The sequence below is a fragment of the Cherax quadricarinatus genome, chromosome 98 (assembly GCF_038502225.1).
Source record: "Cherax quadricarinatus isolate ZL_2023a chromosome 98, ASM3850222v1, whole genome shotgun sequence".
NCBI classification, from domain to species: domain Eukaryota; kingdom Metazoa; phylum Arthropoda; class Malacostraca; order Decapoda; family Parastacidae; genus Cherax; species Cherax quadricarinatus.
This window is the reverse complement of record NC_091389.1, coordinates 7,874,023-7,898,030: the sequence shown is the minus strand read 5'-3', so window position 1 is coordinate 7,898,030 and position 24,008 is coordinate 7,874,023. Positions and strand designations below refer to the sequence as shown.

The following is a 24,008-nucleotide window of genomic DNA, read 5'->3' as shown; positions in this document are numbered from 1 at the left end:
TACATGACACTTACCTTTATTGAAGATCTGGTGATGATTAATGGGATGGGAGGAGGAGAGAGTCTTAGTGTTTAGAAGGGGAATCCCCTTCCATTAAGACTTGAGGTGTCAAGTCCTTTTCTGGGGTTACTTCCCTTCTTCTTTTAATGCCACTAGGATCAGCTTCAGAGTCACTGGACTTCTGTCGCACAACATATCTGTCCATAGTGGCCTGTACCTCTCGTTCCTTTATGACTTTCCTAAAGTGTTTCACAACAGTGTCAGTGTAATAGTCACCAGCATGGCTTGCAATAGCTGTGTTAGGGTGATTGTCATCAAAAAAGGTTTGCACTTTAAGCCACATTCCACACATTTCCTTAATCTTTGAAGTAGGCAACTTCTTCAATTTCTCTATCCCCTCCTCCGAACCAGTTTCCTCAGGTCTGGCCTCTTGCTGTTGAAGATGATCTAGCAGCTCATCAGTGGTTAGTTCTTCATTGTCCTCCTCCACCAACTCTTCCACATCATCCCCACTAACCTCCAACCCCAAGGACTTTCCCAATGCCACAATGGATTCCTCAACTGGCATAGGATTCCCAGGGTTAGCCTCAAACCCTTCAAAATCCCTTTGGTCTATACATTCTGGCCACAGTTTCTTCCAAGCAGAGTTCAAGGTCCTCTTAGTCACTCCCTCCCAAGCCTTACCTATAAGGTTTACACAATTGAGGATGTTAAAGTGATCCTTCCAAAACTCTCTTAGAGTCAATTGAGTTTCTGAGGTCACTACAAAGCACCTTTCTAACAGCTTTTGTGTACAGTTTTTTGAAGTTTTCAATAACCTGCTGGTCCATGGGCTGCAGGAGAGGAGTGGTATTAGGAGGCAAAAACTTCACCTTAATGAAGCTCATGTCCCCATAAAGTCGCTCTGCCACATCTGTAGGATGACCAGGGGCATTGTCTAATACCAGGAGGCACTTAAAGTCTAATATCTTTTCAGTTAGGTAATCTTTCACATTGGGGGCAAATGCTTGGTGTAACCAGTCATAGAAAAAGTCCCTAGTGACCCATGCCTTACTGTTTGCCCTCCACAGCACACACAAATTAGCCTTGAGGATATTATTTTGCCTGAATGCTCTGGAAGTTTCAGAGTGATACACTAATAAAGGCTTCACTTTGCAATCACCACTAGCATTGGAACACATCAACAGAGTAAGCCTGTCTTTCATAGGCTTATGTCCTGGGAGTGCCTTTTCCTCCTGAGTAATGTAGGTCCTGCTTGGCATTTTCTTCCAGAACAGGCCTGTTTCATCACAATCAAACACTTGTTCAGGTTTCAGTCCTTCACTGTCTATGTACTCCTTGAATTCCTGCACATATTTTTCAGCTGCTTTGTGGTCCGAACTGGCAGCCTCACCATGCCTTATCACACTATGTATGCCACTACGCTTCTTAAATCTCTCAAACCAACCTTTGCTGGCCTTAAATTCACTCACATCATCACTAGTTCCAGGCATTTTTTTAATTAAATCCTCATGCAACTTTCTAGCCTTTTCACTTATGATCACTTGAGAGATGCTATCTTCTGCTATCTGTTTTTCATTTATCCACACCAATAAGAGTCTCTTAACATCTTCCATCACTTGCGATCTCTGTTTCGAAAACACAGTTGAACCTTTGGCAAGAAAAGCTTCCTTGATTGCCGTTTTGTTGGACACAATAGTAGCGATGGCTGATTGGGGTTTACTATACAACCTGGCCAGCTCGGAGACATGCACTCCACTTTCATACTTAGCAATGATCTCTTTCTTCATCTCTATAGTAATTCTCACCCTTATTCTTGTAGGGTTGGCACTAGAAGCTTTCTTGGGGCCCATGGTCACTAATTTTGTAGTATGTTACCTGCCAGCGGCAGCAGCGTCTTCCAAGCTCCGTACATTTCTCCAACTACCAGAGCTACCAATGCTCCTATGATGACCTAGTTACAAGCAAAACTCCACTACCCAACGTAGCACCCAGAATGACCAAAGATTACCAACAGTGAAACCTACAAATCGAAAAAATAGAGATCAAAGGAAGACTGCAAACAAACCGAAACAACACCCCGCTGCCAGCCGAACAACGTAACCCTAAGCTTTGTATACTACAACTTCTTCTTAACTTCAACAATTCCTGTAGTATTATGAGGCGCAATCTAAGAGGAAACAGCACCAAGGCCAGCAAGAAAACACCGAAAAATCAACTATTCAACAAGTGTAGCCAGGAGGACGCCGGCCCAGCAACCACCCCTCTCACCACCACTCATGGCAACACCACAACAATAACAACAAACATGGCTGCCACCAGCCCATCCTCCCCTCTCTTCCCCGGATTCAACCTACCAAGTAGTCTCTCAGGTATGACCAACGATCCAGATACCCTAAAGTCATGCATCTCCAACTTAGTTATTGAAAATATGAATCTTCGAGAGACACTAACAAAACAAGACACCAGGATGACACAACTCGAAAACAAAATCCTCAGTCTTGAACAAAAGTTATCGACACCAGGAATGACTAACTGTGACAAGACCATCCAAGCAGTCATAGATAGCCATACCCAACAAATAATATCTCTTAATACAAAGGTTGAAGAAGCAGTAAAAGAATGGAAGAACAACTTAGATAACCAGTTCAGTGACTACTTTGCTCTCCAAGAAGATAAAACGGAACAAGATAAACTATCTGACGCAGTAATAGTTAACAGTCCACTTTTTCCCAGTGATATGAACCAAACAAACAGTAAAGAAATTACTCTGCAGATCATAAAGGACCAAACAAGTGTTATTGTACCAGAGTCAGAAATAAAAGAAGCCAGGTTACTAGGATCCCATGGTAGAAAAAGTGTTATGCTTAGATTCCACTCACATGACAGGAAAAAAGACTTAATTATTGCATCTATTAAAGTAAAGAAAGAGGTATACATAAACGAGTGTCTTACCAAAAAACGTCAGAACCTCCTGTATAGAGTCAGAAAACTTAAGCGAGAGAATAATGACACAATACACCAATGCTTCACACGGGATGGGAAAATTCTAGTTAGGAAAACAAATGTAGGTCAACTGTACACAATCACGAACGAGAATGATCTATCACGATTTCTCAGGGATACTAATCTTGCAGAGAACAACTAAACAATGTCCAACCTAAAAGCCTACGTAGTGTAGTGTACGTTTTGCTCCATTATTGTTCAAATTTCATTGTACAATCTCTTAGTAATTAAATAATCAACTACCTCATTTTGTGATTTTACTAGTAAGCATAAGTCACCTTATGTGATTTTCTTATTTAGTATTGTTCGCTTAAACATTAGCTGAATTGATACTTTCTCTGTCCATATTACTACCTAATATTTTTTAAATACTATCAATTGATATTACTTACTAAAATTAATAAATATCATTTTTACTATAATTTCAATTTACTCTTAACATTTTTGACATTTAATAACCATTACTTGTCTAATTACCTTAACCTGTTTTAATACCACATTTACTATCCTAGATTACTCTTAATTACCTTGTACTGCCATATAACCTCAAGTATAACTACCAGTGCAATATTGAATGAAATAAACATTACTTTTTCACTTTTTTGTAATCATTATTACTTACTAAAAATTTTATTAAACACCATATTTACTACCAGTCAATTTTACTTTTGTAGATTAAACATTATTTTATACTTCCCATAACATTTTGTAGCCAAATTTTCAAGTTTTTATATTCAACCCCAACCTTTATATTATCCCTTGTACCTGTGTACCTGTCTGCCCTCTTACTATCATATTATAACCAAGACATTACCACTGTTATTTTTTTACTATCATTCTTTTGGTACTTTAATTGTGAATTTTATTTTGTCAATTTAAATCTAGTTATAATCTTGATCTTGTCAACAACCTATACCAGACTCTAGTGCAATTGCAAGTACCATTTCAATTTGTATTTTTATATTATAAGTTTATATTATAATTCCTACCATCTGTAGATTTAACTTTGCTTACCATTACTTAATTTTAGTCCCTTATATATTTTCTCCTTTATTTTAGCTTTATATAACTATCCTAGTTTATATATTCACAATTGTTAAAATAATCAAGGTGCTATTCTTAGGTGCTAAAGTAGAATAAGTTCACAATTTTGCCATTATATTCCAAAGCTCATTTATTTGATTACCACTTTATTGTTCACCACAACCTATATTAGTCCCTTTTATAATATAATTTTATACTATAATTCTAACTTTAAAAAATTACCTTTATAGTACTACCTACTACCATATTCCCAAGCTCCACTATTTGATCATCACTTTATTTGTATTAGTCCCTTAGCTCACTATTTTACATTTGTTAAATAATCTAGGTGCTATTTTTTTAGCTTAAGACTATTTACTTTGTTTTATACTTAATTCAAACTATAGATTCACTACAAATCTTATGATTACAAGCATTGATCCTGATACCAACCTCTTATCTAATGACTTAAATGAATCAAACAGTTACTGTAATTACTACACTGCAGAGCAATCAAAGGCACTTCTCAGTGCCAACAACAACATAACTATCTTTAACTACAATATCAGATCTTTAAGCAAGCATTACGATGACCTCATAGCATTACTAAATTCCTTACATGCCAATATGTCCATCATTACACTAACTGAAACCTGGCTAAAGCCTGATAGTACAGATGTCTATTCCATTCCTGGATACACAGCCATACACAACTGTAGGCCAGACCAACAAGGGGGTGGCACAGCCATATACTACTCAGACCAACTACAATGTATCACTAATACTTGCACAAGGGATGAACATGGGGAATATATAATAGCTAAATTCAAATCCAAGTACCTACAAAAACCTCTCACATTGATAAACATCTACAGAGTTCCACAGTCAAACATTAGCCAATTTAGTCAAAATCTAGGAAGTATGATAACTGATGCACGCATGAACAAAGATCACTTACTACTCTCAGGTGACTTCAATATAAATCTCCTGCAAGACCAGGACCCACACGTTACTGAATTCACAAACACAATGAATAACTGTATGTTACTACCAACAGTAACAAAACCTACAAGAGTTACAGAGACTAGTGTTTCCCTACTTGACCACATCTGGACCAACACCATATCCCCTTTAAAATCAGGCATAATTACAGATAATACCACAGACCACTACCCTACTTTCCTCATAACAACTCTTGGTAAACTACCCCAAGACACTACTAAAGTCACCTTCAGACTTCACAATGAGGCAGCCATTAATAACTTCACAACAGCAATAGCAAACATCGATTGGCACACTGAGCTAGAAACCTATACAGATATTGACGAATGTATTAATAATTTTCTAAAAAAGACCCAATACCTCTATAACAAGCACTGCCCTAAAAAAACTAAACAGATGACAGCAAAGAGACTGAACAGTCCCTGGCTAACACCCAGCATTCTCAAATCCATAAATACAAAACACCAATATGAAAAACAGTACAGAATGGGTCACATAACCAGAGACCAAACAAAACGTTACTCGTCAATCCTAACCAGCCTGATAAGAAGGGCAAAAAAATTGTATTATGAGAACAGATTATCCAACTTACGAGGTGATATAAAAAAGACCTGGAAAACCCTATCAGAAATTCTGGGAACAAAAAAGATATCACGAAATAGCGAAATAAAATTAGCAAAATCAGATGAACCCCAACTCCCACCAACAGAAACAGCAAACAGACTCAATGATTTCTTCTCCACTATAGGACAAAACCTTGCCAATAAAATCCCAAGCTCAGATACCCCACCAAATGACTACCTCACCGGCAACTACCCGAACACTCTGTTCCTAGCTCCGACTAACCCATATGAAGTCTCCCTTATTATCAACGCACTAAAAAACAAGGCAGGAGATTTAAATACCTTATCACCCTTTATATACAAAAAAGTGTCACAAGTGCTATCACCAATCATTGCAACACTCTTTAACAAATCCATTGAATCCTCCACCTTCCCTACAGTACTCAAAATAGCAAGGGTCACCCCGATCCACAAAGGAGGAGACCAAACAGAGTTGAATAACTATAGGCCAATATCCAACTTACACCCTCTCTCAAAAATCTTTGAAAAATTAATTCATAAACGAATCTACTCCTACCTTATCTCCCAAAACATACTCAACCCCTGCCAATTTGGATTCAGGCCTAATAAAAATACTAATGATGCTATTATACACATGCTAGAACATATATACACTGCAATAGAGAAAAAAGAAGTCCCACTGGGGATCTTCATTGACTTACGTAAAGCTTTTGATACAGTTGACCATGACTTGCTCCACGTAAAATTGTCACACTATGGTATAAGAGGGCACTCCCTCAACTACCTCAAGTCATACCTCAGCAACAGAAGCCAATATGTGTACGCAAATGGGGCAAACTCTTCTGCGCAACCAATTACAGTTGGTGTCCCACAGGGAAGTGTCCTTGGCCCTCTTCTCTTTCTCCTATACATAAATGACCTTCCAAATGCCTCGCAATTACTCAAACCCACACTATTTGCAGATGACACTACATACGTATTCTCTCACCCGAGCCCAGTCACGCTAGCCAATACTGTAAATACCGAATTACAGAAAATATCTACCTGGATGAGGACTAACAAACTTACACTAAACATTGACAAAACCTACTTCATTCAGTTTGGTAACAGAGCTACAGATGTCCCTCTTAACATAATGATAAACGGATCACCTATCACAAAACTAACAGAGGGAAAATTCTTAGGAATCCACCTTGATAATAGACTCAAATTTCATACACATATACAACACATCTCTAAGAAAATTTCCAAGACTGTAGGCATACTATCGAAGATAAGGTACTATGTTCCACAGTCAGCCCTCCTGGCCCTATATCACTCTCTTATTTACCCCTATCTCACCTATGGAATTTGTGCATGGGGCTCAACAACAATTAACCATCTCAGACCACTAATTACTCAACAAAAGGCTGCAGTTAGAATGATAACAAATTCTCACTACAGGCAGCACACTCCACCAATATTCAATACACTAAACCTACTCACCATACAAAACATCCATACTTATTACTGCACCTATTACATACATAGAACACTTAACTCTGATATTAACCCTCCCCTCAAACATCTCCTTGCCAACCTCAACAGAACACATGACCATAACACAAGGCACAGATCACTCTTTGATGTTCCTCGTGTCCATCTCACACTATGCAAAAACTCAATGCACATAAAAGGCCCTAAAATCTGGAATTCATTACCTGTAAATATAAAAGAAACACTACCTGATTATAAATTCAAGTCTCTTCTCAAAGATCACTTACTCACCCAAAACCAAATAAATACTGAATAACTGAACCTTATAAATTGTATATCTTAAATGTTTCTCACAATTATATCATATAAATGTTAAACCTAAAACCGAATCTAACTTTATTATTTTTTAAATACACTACCTAACAGAATCACTACCTAACTGAATGCAACAATATGACCTGTCTTTGTAATACTCACTTGTGCTTTATAGTAATCTGTTTACATTAATGTTTTATCACTGATTTCATCATTGCTTAGTTAATCTTAAGTTAATTTTAAGCCAGCCCGTAATGCTATGCATAGTATAAGTGGCTTTGGCATACTGCTCTTACCTGTATTTTTTTGTACCTCTGTATGTGTGCACAAATTGAAAATAAATAAATAAATAAATAAATAAATAAATAAAATCACCAAAAACACTGTAATAATATGAAATGTTCCGATTGTATGCTTGGATGTTACCGCGGAGGCTGGCTGGTAAACAATGCCACCGGCGGAACAAATGAGGCTGGCTCAGGCCGCACATTAGATGCGTCTCGGACGAATAGCGTTGAGTGGGTTTTTTAACGGTATGCGAGGCAAAATCTTAGCGATAAAATGTATCGGTATGCGGATTTAACGTTATGTGATGCCAACGGTATGCGGGGGTCCACTGTAGTAGTGGTGTAGTAGTGGCATTTATGGATTTGGAAAAGGCGTATGACAGGGTGGATAGGGGGGCAATGTGGCAGATGTTGCAAGTGTATGGTGTAGGAGGTAGGTTACTGAAAGCAGTGAAGAGTTTTTACGAGGATAGTGAGGCTCAAGTTAGAGTATGTAGGAAAGAGGGAAATTTTTTTCCAGTAAAAGTGGGCCTTAGACAAGGATGTGTGATGTCACCGTGGTTGTTTAATATATTTATAGATGGGGTTGTAAGAGAAGTAAATGCGAGGGTCTTGGCAAGAGGCGTGGAGTTAAAAGATAAAGAATCACACACAAAGTGGGAGTTGTCACAGCTGCTCTTTGCTGATGACACTGTGCTCTTGGGAGATTCTGAAGAGAAGTTGCAGAGATTGGTGGATGAATTTGGTAGGGTGTGCAAAAGAAGAAAATTAAAGGTGAATACAGGAAAGAGTAAGGTTATGAGGATAACAAAAAGATTAGGTGATGAAAGATTGAATATCAGATTGGAGGGAGAGAGTATGGAGGAGGTGAACGTATTCAGATATTTGGGAGTGGACGTGTCAGCGGATGGGTCTATGAAAGATGAGGTGAATCATAGAATTGATGAGGGAAAAAGAGTGAGTGGTGCACTTAGGAGTCTGTGGAGACAAAGAACTTTGTCCTTGGAGGCAAAGAGGGGAATGTATGAGAGTATAGTTTTACCAACGCTCTTATATGGGTGTGAAGCATGGGTGATGAATGTTGCAGCGAGGAGAAGGCTGGAGGCAGTGGAGATGTCATGTCTGAGGGCAATGTGTGGTGTGAATATAATGCAGAGAATTCGTAGTTTGGAAGTTAGGAGGAGGTGCGGGATTACCAAAACTGTTGTCCAGAGGGCTGAGGAAGGGTTGTTGAGGTGGTTCGGACATGTAGAGAGAATGGAGCGAAACAGAATGACTTCAAGAGTGTATCAGTCTGTAGTGGAAGGAAGGCGGGGTAGGGGTCGGCCTAGGAAGGGTTGGAGGGAGGGGGTAAAGGAGGTTTTGTGTGCGAGGGGCTTGGACTTCCAGCAGGCATGCGTGAGCGTGTTTGATAGGAGTGAATGGAGACAAATGGTTTTTAATACTTGACGTGCTGTTGGAGTGTGAGCAAAGTAACATTTATGAAGGGATTCAGGGAAACCGGCAGGCCGGACTTGAGTCCTGGAGATGGGAAGTACAGTGCCTGCACTCTGAAGGAGGGGTGTTAATGTTGCAGTTTAAAAACTGTAGTGTAAAGCACCCTTCTGGCAAGACAGTGATGGAGTGAATGATGGTGAAAGTTTTTCTTTTTCGGGCCACCCTGCCTTGGTGGGAATCGGCCGGTGTGATAATAAAAAAAAAAAAATAATAATGTATTAACATGTATGTTATTAAATACCATTGCCTCAGTCACTGCCTCTACCACTCCAGTCACACTCAATCTACAAGCACCAAACACAATGAATTATTGTGAAATGTTTGGAAGAGCACTGAGACTAATGTTCACTCCAGCATAAACAAAGTCACACTGATGATGTGTCAACCACTCCCTTGTATTTTTGTACAATTTCCTTCTTCAATTCTATCATATTTATTATTATTATTATTATTATTATTATTATTATTATTATTACTATTGTTATTATTAGCTGTAGCAGAAATGTTTAATTCTTTGCAGTGTTCAAGAGTAAACACATGATGTTACCGTCTAATACCTGTCTGAATAGCCATTCCAACATGCAGTCAAGAATGGGTTTACATTATTTATACTGTAGTTTAATAGCAAATAATGAACAAACAAAACACTCACCACACTGAGTGGTGGGAGGGCTGGCTGCCAGTTGCGGGGGTCGGAGGGAGGGTAGTAGGGACTCGCAGGTGGCGGGAAACTTAAATATGATTTGGCGGCTGGGAATTTGGTGGCTGGGAATTTGGCGGTTGGGAATTCGCGAATGTGTGAAGCCCGTGAAAGTTGAAAACGTGAATGTTGAGGGAGACCTGTACTGTCTTGCCAGAAGCACGCCGATACTACAGTTCAGATGCCTCTCCAAACAGCAAATATCCCACCCCTCCTTCAAAGTGCAGGCACCGTACTTCCTAACTCCAGGAGTCAAGTCCGGCTAACTTGCAATTTCTAGTAATTTCTCTCCGAAAGATATTTTTATGTGTGTGTTCATTGTCATGATTCACTGTGTTATATTCTAGCACTGTTTACTGTCGCTCTCACAGTAGCAAAAATACTTTTCATATTCAATACTGTTACATGCATTGGATGACACTTCCCTACATGACAAGAGGAAGCTGGACAGATACCAAAAGTCAGTACCCGATCAGCCAGGCTATGGTTCGCACATAGTTCAATGTAACAATCTGACTGACCAGGCCCTGATCTACCAGGAGGCCTGGTCACGGACGAGGTCGTGAGGGCGTTGACACCCAAAACCCCCCTCCAGGTATGCTGATTTTAATCATGATTAATATTTTCTGGTCATTTATCCTTGTGTGTGAAGGGCTTGGACATCCAACAGGTGTCTGTGAGTGTATTAGATAGGAGTGAATGGAGGAAAGTGGTTTTTATGACTCGACGTGCTGTTGGAGTGTGAGCACGCTAACATTTATTAAGGGATTCAGAGTAGCTGGTTAGGACTTGAGTCTTGGAAGTGGGAAGTACAGTGCCAGCACTCTGAAGGATGAGTGTGGATATTACAGTTCTGAAGGTAAGAAGTACAGTGCCTGCAATCTGAAGGACGAGTAAGGATGTTAAGGTCCTGGAGGCGGGAAGCACAGTGCCTGCACTCTGATGAGAATGTTACAGTCCTGAAGGTGGGAAGCACTTACCCATAGACTCAAGGTCTATTGACTGTGCCACAGACTTGTTATCGTCGTCGACAGCTATCGCCTTCTGGAACAGCAGCATCTTCACCACTTTCTGGCACTCGCTGTACTTTATTTTGGCATCGCGGTCGTTGGGTCGAGTCTTTGTCACCTGTAATGTTTAGTCTCCATTAGTGTTTGTACAGTGCATGTGTTGTGCATCCAACACCTGCAATTAATCCTGGTATAATGAACCTTGGTATAAGGGATTTCGATATAACGGACCTCGATATAATGAACTTATTAAATAACAAAATCCAATGGTTAAATTGTACTTTGACCTCCTTTATTTTCAATGTTCACTGTAATATAAGTGTAAACTGTGTACACTACAAGTGTACATAAACTATGTGTACACTGTTACAACAGTGTACATAAACTATGTGTACACTACAACAAGTGTACACCAGAGAACATTAGTAATTGTATGGTATTTTGAACATTATTCTGATTTAACAAAAGTGGACAAACTCCTCCCTAATAGTTTGTTATAACCAGAACTTACTGTAACACAGTTACAGTAAGTTCTGGTTAAGATGGTAGTTACATTCCTGAAAATGACAATTAACCCTTTCAGGGTCCGTCCCGTAGATCTACGGCTTTACGTTCAGGGTCCAAACCGTAGATCTACGCCATGAGCTCAGCTCACTCTGATAAACTGTGAGTGGTACATTTGGGCCTAGATATGAGAGAATACATCTATGTGGTATGCGTGCACCACATAAAACAGATTCTGCAGCACACTGTGTATAATGAGAGAAAAAAAATGAAATCATGATTTTTCGATTAAAACAGCAACTTTGCAGTGTTTTTTCGTATGTTTTTTATAGTTGTATTTGCGATTTCTTGGTCTCATTTGATAGAATGGAAGACATATTACAGAAATAGAGATGATTTTGATTGGTTTTAGCACTGGAAATGACTAGAAACTGAGCTCAAAGTAGCAGAAATGTTAAATTTTTGCCGATATTCAAGAGTAAACAAACGACCTCACACGTCTAATACATGTCAGATGGTGGGTCTAATATACATTCACAAATATGGTGATGATATTTATACAATTATTACAGTATTGCATAACAGTAAATCTTCTATTTTTTGGTGTGAATAAAAATTCATTATGTGAATAAAAAATCAAAATGGAATTTATTTGTAAAGCCTCAAAACATAACTAATGAACAGAGGAAATGTTAGTTTAGTGCCAGGAATGCCTACATTGTTCATTCTGGACCCTATTTTGAAATTGGAATATTTTGAACTTTGTGTTAAATTGGCCAAATTAACAATTTCCGATCACTTTATTTTGTAGTTGAAACAGTTGATTTGGCGATTTCTTGTGCTCAATCGATAGAATAGAAGTAATACTAGTGAAATAGCTAAGAATTTGGTTGATTGGAATAATGTAATTGGCCTAAAATGGGAGTCAAAGTCGGCAAAATCGCCGATTCGTAAATATCGCTGACACATCAAAATTCGCGAGAGCATAATTTCGTCAATTTTCCACCAAATTTCGTACTTTTTGTTTTATTACCTTCACAAAAAGATTCTCTACGATTTCATAAGAAAAAATAACAAATTTTTTTTTTGAAAATTCTTGGACACTGGTGAGTGACTCCAGATTTGGGCCTTGGACCCTGAAAGGGTTAAAAAGTTGTGTAAATTGAAATAAGGAACATGGGTGAACAAAAAGGTTACATTCCTGGAACCCCCGTAAGTGCCAAAATAAAATTTGTCCTTGAAATTTTACAAAAATAATAATGTAATTGTCGTTAGATCAAGATAATTAAAATACACGTAGCTTAAAGAGTACAGTAAGTCCTCAACTTACATACACATTAAGAATCTACTGTATTGTGTATATCATTACTGTGTATAATTATTATATCATTATCATACACAATACAGAAAGTCCCAATGTATTCGTAAGTTGAAGACTTCTGTATTACGAATATTGTACACAATTCTGATCTCCAATGTGTACGTAAGTTGAAGACTTACTGTAATTATTTTGTATCTTAAACTTTGGTTGTTGGTGAATATTGTTGATCTTGGAGAGGGATTAGTAAGTTCATTTAGGTACAGGTATACATAAGTACAATTGTCATACATGGTAACATATATTAAAACATCCACTAATAACAATACGAATTCATCGCTAAGTGAGGAGCATACTATAGTGGTGGTGAGTTTGTGTCAACCATCTTTGATATTGTTTTAATGTCATCTTTGTACCATTTATAACATTTCTGGAATGTTTTTAAATATTTATAGAGTAGTGTACTGTATATTGTAATAAACAGAATAGAGGAAATCAGCTCTCATATACACCTACCATCCGACTTACGACCTGCTCGACTTACGACCACTTGACTTACGACAGTGTTTTTTATGCCAAATTTCTGGGAAATAAACAAGTATTTGAGTTGTAGACAGTGTTTATCCTAAACCTTACAGTATAAAACACAGTACTAACAACATAAAAAGTAAAGTAAAACATGAAAAACGAGTACGTCGCTAATTGAGGAGGGGCTGTATTATTATTATTATTATTGGTAAACGAGTACGTCGCTAATTGAGGAGGGGCTGTATTATTATTATCATTATTATTGGTAAACGAGTACGTCGCTAATTGAGGAGGGGCTGTATTATTATTATCATTATTATTGGTAAACGAGTACGTCGCTAATTGAGGAGGGGCTGTATTATTATTATCATTATTATTGGTAAACGAGTACGTCGCTAATTGAGGAGGGGCTGTATTATTATCATTATTATTAACATACTAGTTCCTGTGCCAACCCAAGCCTCATCTAAAGTGTATGGAGGTAATAACAGATGAGTTATCAAACTGCTAAATAATGTAGGTGAAACTGAGCATTGGTTCATTAACATGGTGTCCTGTGGCCTGGTAGGCAACACTCTCACTTCACACACTGTGTCCGTGGTTCGATCCACAACAAGGATGGAAACATTGGGTGTGTTTCCTTATATCTGCTGTCTCCATTCACCTAGCAAGCAAGGAGGCACCTGGGTGTTAGTTAAATGGTGTGGGTCGCATCCTGGTGGACAAGATTTAAGAGCTACAATGGAAATAAGACAGTCCCTCGATGATACACTGACTTTCTTGGGTTATCCTGGCTGACTAACCTTTTCGAGTTAAAAATCGAAACAAAATCTCATCTCATCTTACCTTAACATAAATTCACAATAAACAGGTGATATAACAATATGCAGAAATAACCACAGTGAAAAAAAAAGTGAACAATTTCATGATTTCTCACATTATCAAGGAATAATATGAGAAACCACCGAAACAATTTGGAATTTCACAACTTTTTTCACTTTGGTTATTTTGCATATACATACAGTGGACCCCCAGTTAACGATCAGCTCCCAATGCGACCAATTATGTAAGTGCGTTTGCATGTGTATTTTTGGGGGTCTGAAATGGACTAATTCACAATATTCCTTATGGGAATAAATTCGGTAATTACTGGCACCTGAACATACTTCTGGAATGAAATAATGTCATAAACTGGGGGTCCACTGTATTACTATGTATGATAATTGTACTAATGTGTACTTGTACCTAAATAAACCTATAAATTAATAAATTACAGGCACAAAAAATAATATTACTGTAGCTACAGTTAGTGAAGGAAGGTAACTACCTGCACTCTGAAGGAGGGGTGGACATACCTGCACTCTGAAGGAGGGGTGGACATACCTGCACTCTGAAGGAGGGGTGGACATACCTGCACTCTGAAGGAGGGGTGGACATGGACATACCTGCACTCTGAAGGAGGGGTGGACATACCTGCACTCTGAAGGAGGGGTGGACATACCTGCACTCTGAAGGAGGGGTGGACATACCTGCACTCTGAAGGAGGGGTGGACATACCTGCACTCTGAAGGAGGGGTGGACATACCTGCACTCTGAAGGAGGGGGTGGACATACCTGCACTCTGAAGGAGGGGTGGACATACCTGCACTCTGAAGGAGGGGTGGACATACCTGCACTCTGAAGGAGGGGTGGACATACCTGCACTCTGAAGGAGGGGGTGGACATACCTGCACTCTGAAGGAGGGGTGGACATACCTGCACTCTGAAGGAGGGGTGGACATACCTGCACTCTGAAGGAGGGGTGGACATACCTGCACTCTGAAGGAGGGGTGGACATACCTGCACTCTGAAGGAGGGGTGGACATGGACATACCTGCACTCTGAAGGAGGGGTGGACATACCTGCACTCTGAAGGAGGGGTGGACATACCTGCACTCTGAAGGAGGGGTGGACATACCTGCACTCTGAAGGAGGGGTGGACATACCTGCACTCTGAAGGAGGGGTGGACATACCTGCACTCTGAAGGAGGGGTGGACATACCTGCACTCTGAAGGAGGGGTGGACATACCTGCACTCTGAAGGAGGGGTGGACATACCTGCACTCTGAAGGAGGGGTGGACATACCTGCACTCTGAAGGAGGGGTGGACATACCTGCACTCTGAAGGAGGGGGTGGACATACCTGCACTCTGAAGGAGGGGGTGGACATACCTGCACTCTGAAGGAGGGGGTGGACATACCTGCACTCTGAAGGAGGGGGTGGACATACATTACAGTTTTTGAACTGTGATACTGGCATGATTCTGGCAAGACAGCAATGGCGTGACTGATGATGGAAGTGTTTCTTCTTTTTCAGATCACCCCGCCTCAGTGAGCAACAGCTGATGTGTTAAAAAAAAGGGGGGTAACTATAGACCTGGGCATTCTGAGGCACAGACAAAATACTTACCGTTTCATAGTCCTTTAGTGCTAGTTTAAATTTCCCTAGAGACATATAGGCTGAGGCTCTTCTGTAGTAACCCTTAACATAACTCTTGTCTAATTCCAAGGCCTTGGACGCGTCTTGAAGAGCATAGCCGAAACATTCCGTCCGCAGATAGGCGAAACTTCGATTACCGTAATATATGGCGACGGTGTCGTTTAATTCTATTGCAGAGGTGTATAGCTCAATGGCTTTGTCATACTGCTGTTCTGGAGAGACGGGAATAAACATTATGTTAATGCATGAAAAATATAGACTTGTGGTACAAATACATGGACTTGTGGTACAAATACATGGACTTGTGGTACAAATACATGGACTTGTGGAACAAATACATGGACTTGTGGTACAAATACATGGACTTGTGGTACAAATACATGGACTTGTGGTACAAATACATGGACTTGTGGTACAAATACATGGACTTGTGGTACAAATACATGCACTTGTGGTACAAATACATGGACTTGTGGAACAAATACATGGACTTGTGGTACAAATACATGCACTTGTGGAACAAATACATGGACTTGTGGAACAAATACATGGACTTGTGGTACAAATACATGGACTTGTGGTACAAATACATGGACTTGTGGTACAAATACATGGACTTGTGGTACAAATACATGGACTTGTGGTACAAATACATGGACTTGTGGTACAAATACATGGACTTGTGGTACAAATACATGGACTTGTGGTACAAATACATGGACTTGTGGTACAAATACATGGACTTGTGGTACAAATACATGGACTTGTGGTACAAATACATGCACTTGTGGTACAAATACATGGACTTGTGGTACAAATACATGGACTTGTGGTACAAATACATGGACTTGTGGTACAAATACATGGACTTGTGGTACAAATACATGGACTTGTGGTACAAATACATGGACTTGTGGTACAAATACATGGACTTGTGGTACAAATACATGGACTTGTGGTACAAATACATGGACTTGTGGAACAAATACATGGACTTGTGGTACAAATACATGGACTTGTGGTACAAATACATGGACTTGTGGTACAAATACATGGACTTGTGGTACAAATACATGGACTTGTGGTACAAATACATGGACTTGTGGTACAAATACATGGACTTGTGGTACAAATACATGGACTTGTGGTACAAATACATGGACTTGTGGTACAAATACATGGACTTGTGGTACAAATACAAATACATGGACTTGTGGTACAAATACATGGACTTGTGGTACAAATACATGGACTTGTGGTACAAATACATGGACTTGTGGTACAAATACATGGACTTGTGGTACAAATACATGGACTTGTGGTACAAATACATGGACTTGTGGTACAAATACATGGACTTGTGGTACAAATACATGGACTTGTGGTACAAATACATGGACTTGTGGTACAAATACATGGACTTGTGGTACAAATACATGGACTTGTGGTACAAATACATGGACTTGTGGTACAAATACATGGACTTGTGGTACAAATACATGGACTTGTGGTACAAATACATGGACTTGTGGTACAAATACATGGACTTGTGGTACAAATACATGGACTTGTGGTACAAATACATGGACTTGTGGTACAAATACATGGACTTGTGGTACAAATACATGGACTTGTGGTACAAATACATGGACTTGTGGTACAAATACATGGACTTGTGGTACAAATACATGCACTTGTAGTACAAATACATGGACTTGTGGTACAAATACATGCACTTGTGGAACAAATACATGGACTTGTGGTACAAATACATGGACTTGTGGTACAAATACATGGACTTGTGGTACAAATACATGGACTTGTGGTACAAATACATGGACTTGTGGTACAAATACATGGACTTGTGGTACAAATACATGCACTTGTGGTACAAATACATGGACTTGTGGAACAAATACATGGACTTGTGGTACAAATACATGGACTTGTGGTACAAATACATGCTTGTGGTACTTGTTGTGTACAAATACATGGACTTGTGGTACAAATACATGGACTTGTGGTACAAATACATGGACTTGTGGTACAAATACATGGACTTGTGGTACAAATACATGGACTTGTGGTACAAATACATGGACTTGTGGTACAAATACATGGACTTGTGGTACAAATACATGGACTTGTGGTACAAATACATGGACTTGTGGTACAAATACATGGACTTGTGGTACAAATACATGGACTTGTGGTACAAATACATGGACTTGTGGTACAAATACATGGACTTGTGGTACAAATACATGCACTTGAGGTACAAATACATGGACTTGTGGTACAAATACATGCACTTGTGGACAAATACATGGACTTGTGGTACAAATACATGGACTTGTGGTACAAATACATGGACTTGTGGTACAAATACATGGACTTGTGGTACAAATACATGGACTTGTGGTACAAATACATGGACTTGTGGTACAAATACATGGACTTGTGGTACAAATACATGCACTTGTAGTACAAATGGACTTGTGGTACAAATACATGCACTTGTGGAACAAATACATGGACTTGTGGTACAAATACATGGACTTGTGGTACAAATACATGGACTTGTGGTACAAATACATGGACTTGTGGTACAAATACATGGACTTGTGGTACAAATACATGCACTTGTGGAACAAATACATGGACTTGTGGTACAAATACATGGACTTGTGGTACAAATACATGGACTTGTGGTACAAATACATGGACTTGTGGTACAAATACATGGGCTTGTGGTACAAATACATGGGCTTGTGGTACAAATACATAGACTTGTGGTACAAATACATGGACTTGTGGTACAAATACATGGACTTGTGGTACAAATACATGCACTTGTGGTACAAATACATGGACTTGTGGTACAAATACATGGACTTGTGGTACAAATACATGGACTTGTGGTACAAATACATGGACTTGTGGTACAAATACATGCACTTGTGGTACAAATACATGGACTTGTGGTACAAATACATGGACTTGTGGCACAAATACATGGACTTGTGGTACAAAAGACCCTACACATAAGATAACACAATAACACTGCAGAGTCAGATCACTTACAAAGCTCATCCATTTGATGTAATTTTTCATAAATATGACCGAAAAAAGTGCATCCAAAATTAAATAGCAACACTATGAAGGCCCTTCCAAGAACTATTCAATTATGGATGTACTTTTTGCATCACATTTATAAAAAAAAATCCCACTAGTGGACCCCCGGTTAACGAACTTTTTTCACTCCAGAAGTATGTTCAGGTGCCAGTACTGACCGAATTTGTTCCCATAAGAAATATTGTGAAGTAGATTAGTCCATTTCAGACCCCCAAACATACACGTACAAACGCACTTACATAAATACACTTACATAATTGGTCGCATTTGGAGGTGATCGTTATGCGGGGGTCCACTGTATACTACACAGGTTTAGAAGAGCTTACTAATGGATATTTCAACTTACAACTGAGACCCTCATCATATTATAATGTATAAATGCTTACTATCATCTCTCTTAAAGAATAAAAACTCACAATACCATGACTGTAACAATGCAATAACAACAGCAAGTAGGAGAATGATATTTATGATGATATATAAATACAGTGGACCCCCGCTTAACGATCCCCTCCAAATGCGACTAATTATGTAAGTGTATTTATGTAAGTGCTTTTGTACATGTATGTTTGGGGGTCTGAAATGGACTAATCTACTTCACAATATTCCTTATGGGAAAAAATTCGGTCAGTACTGGCACCTGAACATACTACTGGAATGAAAAAAGTTCGTTAACCGGGGGTCCACTGTACAGTATAATGATATTTCAGTCTGACTTGACTATTAACTAGTTAGAGAGAAGCGTGAAGGTAAGGGAGCCAGAATACAGCCTCTCCTCACTTAGTGACGTACTCGTTTACTGATGTGGTCCTAGGAATGGAACTCCGTCGTTAAGTGAGGAGAAGCTGTGTTATGTTCCAAGTCGGACCAAAACAACGTCACAAGCTTCAGTTTCCTATGAACGGGTTATTTGTGTATTTTTTCTTATTATTATCCGTCTTCTGGTAGTGGCCCATATAACCTGTGACTTGGTAGGCAACACTCTCACATCTCTCACTGAGTATCCTTGGTTCAATCCCGGCAGGGTAGAAACACTGGGCATGTTTCCTTAAGCTTTCTGTCACCTAGCAATAACTAGGTACCTGGGTGTTAGTTGACTGGTGTGGGTGGCATCCTGGGGGACAAGACTGAAGGATCCAAATTGAAATAAACCAGACAGTCCTCAATTCAGCACTAACTCTCTTGGGTTATCCTGGGTGGCTAACCCTCCGGGGCTAAAAAAAAACGAATCTTATCTTACCAGTGGCCAGTGTGTGAATATATAACAGTGCCTGATACTTGTACATTAACAAATAGGGTAGGTGAGAACAATGTGCAACAGTCGGATATCCTTAGCGTAAAAACATCTTGCCTGCTCAGCAAGCTTCCTCAGTCGGAAACAAAGGCAACTACGTACATACAAGACAGTTTTTATCTCTTTATGTAGTACGTAGAAACATAGTGGTACCTCAGGATACGAACTTAATTCGTTCCAGAAGACTGTTCGAGTGCCGATACCGAACAAATTTGTTCCCATAAGGAATAATGTAAATTAGATTAATCCATTTCAGACCCCAAAAATACACTTATAAAATCACTTACATAAATACATTTACATAATTGTTAGAGTTTTGAGTTGTTTGTATACCGAGATACCACTGTAATGTAATTTACACGTATTAAAATACTGGTAGGCACAAAAGAAAGCCACTAATATGCAATGCATTTTGGGATTTCAGGCAAGGTGGAGACAGCAGAAGTGGTGGAGAGGTAAAGATGAGGTGATCACTTCCTCAGCCTTGAAAAAATACTTTCTAGGAATTGTCCGAGTGTTTGTTAATCCTTTGAGGGGTCCATCTCGTAGTTCTACAGCTTAGAAGACGGGGTCCAAGCCGTAGAACTAAGCCATCAGCTTGGCTCACTCAGATATGCTGTAAGCGGTAAATTTGGGCCTAGATATGAGAGAACACATCTATGTAGTAAGTGTGCACCACATAAAACAAATACTGCAACATGCAGTGCATAATGAGAGAAAAAACCGCAACCATATTTTTGGATTAAAACAGCAACTTTGCGGTGTTTTTTTGTATGGTTTTTACAGTTGTATTTGTGATTTCTTGGCATCGTTTGATAGAACGGAAGACATATTACAAAAATAGAAATGATTTTGATTGGTTTTAGTACTGAAAATGGCTTGAAACTGAGCTCAATGTAGCGGAAATGTTAAATTTTTGCCGAAGCTCAAGAGTAAACAAACGACATCATGAGTCTAATACACATTCACGAATGTGCTGATTATTATTATTTTTTTTTTTTTTTTTTTTTTTATAATAACACCGGCCGATTCCCACCAAGGCAGGGTGGCCCGAAAAAGAAAAACTTTCACCATCATTCACTCCATCACTGTCTTGCCAGAAGGGTGCTTTACACTACAGTTTTTAAACTGCAACATTAACACCCCTCCTTCAGAGTGCAGGCACTGTACTTCCCATCTCCAGGACTCAAGTCCGGCCTGCCGGTTTCCCTGAATCCCTTCATAAATGTTACTTTGCTCACACTCCAACAGCACGTCAAGTATTAAAAACCATTTGTCTCCATTCACTCCTATCAAACACGCTCAAGCATGCCTGCTGGAAGTCCAAGCCCCTCGCACACAAAACCTCCTTTACCCCCTCCCTCCAACCCTTCCTAGGCCGACCCCTACCCCGCCTTCCTTCCACTACAGACTGATACACTCTTGAAGTCATTCTGTTTCGCTCCATTCTCTCTACATGTCCGAACCACCTCAACAACCCTTCCTCAGCCCTCTGGACAACAGTTTTGGTAATCCCGCACCTCCTCCTAACTTCCAAACTACGAATTCTCTGCATTATATTCACACCACACATTGCCCTCAGACATGACATCTCCACTGCCTCCAGCCTTCTCCTCGCTGCAACATTCATCACCCACGCTTCACACCCATATAAGAGCGTTGGTAAAACTATACTCTCATACATTCCCCTCTTTGCCTCCAAGGACAAAGTTCTTTGTCTCCACAGACTCCTAAGTGCACCACTCACTCTTTTTCCCTCATCAATTCTATGATTCACCTCATCTTTCATAGACCCATCCGCTGACACGTCCACTCCCAAATATCTGAATACGTTCACCTCCTCCATACTCTCTCCCTCCAATCTGATATTCAATCTTTCATCACCTAATCTTTTTGTTATCCTCATAACCTTACTCTTTCCTGTATTCACCTTTAATTTTCTTCTTTTGCACACCCTACCAAATTCATCCACCAATCTCTGCAACTTCTCTTCAGAATCTCCCAAGAGCACAGTGTCATCAGCAAAGAGCAGCTGTGACAACTCCCACTTTGTGTGTGATTCTTTATCTTTTAACTCCACGCCTCTTGCCAAGACCCTCGCATTTACTTCTCTTACAACCCCATCTATAAATATATTAAACAACCACGGTGACATCACACATCCTTGTCTAAGGCCTACTTTTACTGGGAAAAAATTTCCCTCTTTCCTACATACTCTAACTTGAGCCTCACTATCCTCGTAAAAACTCTTCACTGCTTTCAGTAACCTACCTCCTACACCATACACTTGCAACATCTGCCACATTGCCCCCCTATCCACCCTGTCATACGCCTTTTCCAAATCCATAAATGCCACAAAGACCTCTTTAGCCTTATCTAAATACTGTTCACTTATATGTTTCACTGTAAACACCTGGTCCACACACCCCCTACCTTTCCTAAAGCCTCCTTGTTCATCTGCTATCCTATTCTCCGTCTTACTCTTAATTCTTTCAATTATAACTCTACCATACACTTTACCAGGTACACTCAACAGACTTATCCCCCTATAATTTTTGCACTCTCTTTTATCCCCTTTGCCTTTATACAAAGGAACTATGCATGCTCTCTGCCAATCCCTAGGTACCTTACCCTCTTCCATACATTTATTAAACAATTGCACCAACCACTCCAAAACTATATCCCCACCTGCTTTTAACATTTCTATCTTTATCCCATCAATCCCGGCTGCCTTACCCCCTTTCATTTTACCTACTGCCTCACGAACTTCCCCCACACTCACAACTGGCTCTTCCTCACTCCTACAAGATGTTATTCCTCCTTGCCCTATACACGAAATCACAGCTTCCCTATCTTCATCAACATTTAACAATTCCTCAAAATATTCCTTCCATCTTCCCAATACCTCTAACTCTCCATTTAATAACTCTCCTCTCCTATTTTTAACTGACAAATCCATTTGTTCTCTAGGCTTTCTTAACTTGTTAATCTCACTCCAAAACTTTTTCTTATTTTCAACAAAATTTGTTGATAACATCTCACCCACTCATTTGCTCTCTTTTTACATTGCTTCACCACTCTCTTAACCTCTCTCTTTTTCTCCATATACTCTTCCCTCCTTGCATCACTTCTACTTTGTAAAAACTTCTCATATGCTAACTTTTTCTCCCTTACTACTCTCTTTACATCATCATTCCACCAATCGCTCCTCTTCCCTCCTGCACCCACTTTCCTGTAACCACAAACTTCTGCTGAACACTCTAACACTACATTTTTAAACCTACCCCATACCTCTTCGACCCCATTGCCTATGCTCTCATTAGCCCATCTATCCTCCAATAGCTGTTTATATCTTACCCTAACTGCCTCCTCTTTTAGTTTATAAACCTTCACCTCTCTCTTCCCTGATGCTTCTATTCTCCTTGTATCCCATCTACCTTTTACTCTCAGTGTAGCTACAACTAGAAAGTGATCTGATATATCTGTGGCCCCTCTATAAACATGTACATCCTGAAGTCTACTCAACAGTCTTTTATCTACCAATACATAATCCAACAAACTACTGTCATTTCGCCCTACATCATATCGTGTATACTTAAATAATGTGCTGATATTATTTATAAAATTATTACAGTACATCTTCGATTTTTTGGTGTGAATAAAAATTCATTGTTTATAAAAAATCCAAATGGAATTCATTTGTAAAGCCTGAAAATGTAACTAATAAACAGAGAAAATGTTATTTTAATGCCAGGAATGTCTACATTGTTTATTCTGGACCCTATTTTGAAATTGGAATATTTTGAACTTTGTGTGAAATTGGCCAAATTACCAATTTCCGATCACTTTA

The 24,008-nt window shown here is 39.4% G+C and overlaps 2 protein-coding genes across 2 annotated transcripts in view; one reads left to right on the top strand and one right to left on the bottom strand.

Moving 5' to 3' along the window:
- PpD3 (protein phosphatase D3) overlaps window positions 1–15,941 on the bottom strand; it is a gene marked incomplete at its 5' end in the record, with an annotated part of 87,486 nt that extends 71,545 nt beyond the window's left edge. Inside the window, 2 exon segments of the mRNA XM_070105293.1 lie at window positions 10,871–11,018; window positions 15,700–15,941. Of these exon segments, the coding sequence (XP_069961394.1) occupies window positions 10,871–11,018; window positions 15,700–15,941 (390 nt within the window).
- A 1,497-nt stretch (window positions 15,942–17,438) lies between these two features.
- LOC128702493 (vitamin D3 receptor B) overlaps window positions 17,439–24,008 on the top strand; it is a 65,955-nt gene continuing 59,385 nt past the window's right edge. The window contains exon 1 of the mRNA XM_070105414.1: window positions 17,439–18,004. Coding sequence (XP_069961515.1) covers window positions 17,439–18,004 — 566 coding nt within the window. The remainder of the gene's footprint in view (window positions 18,005–24,008) is intronic.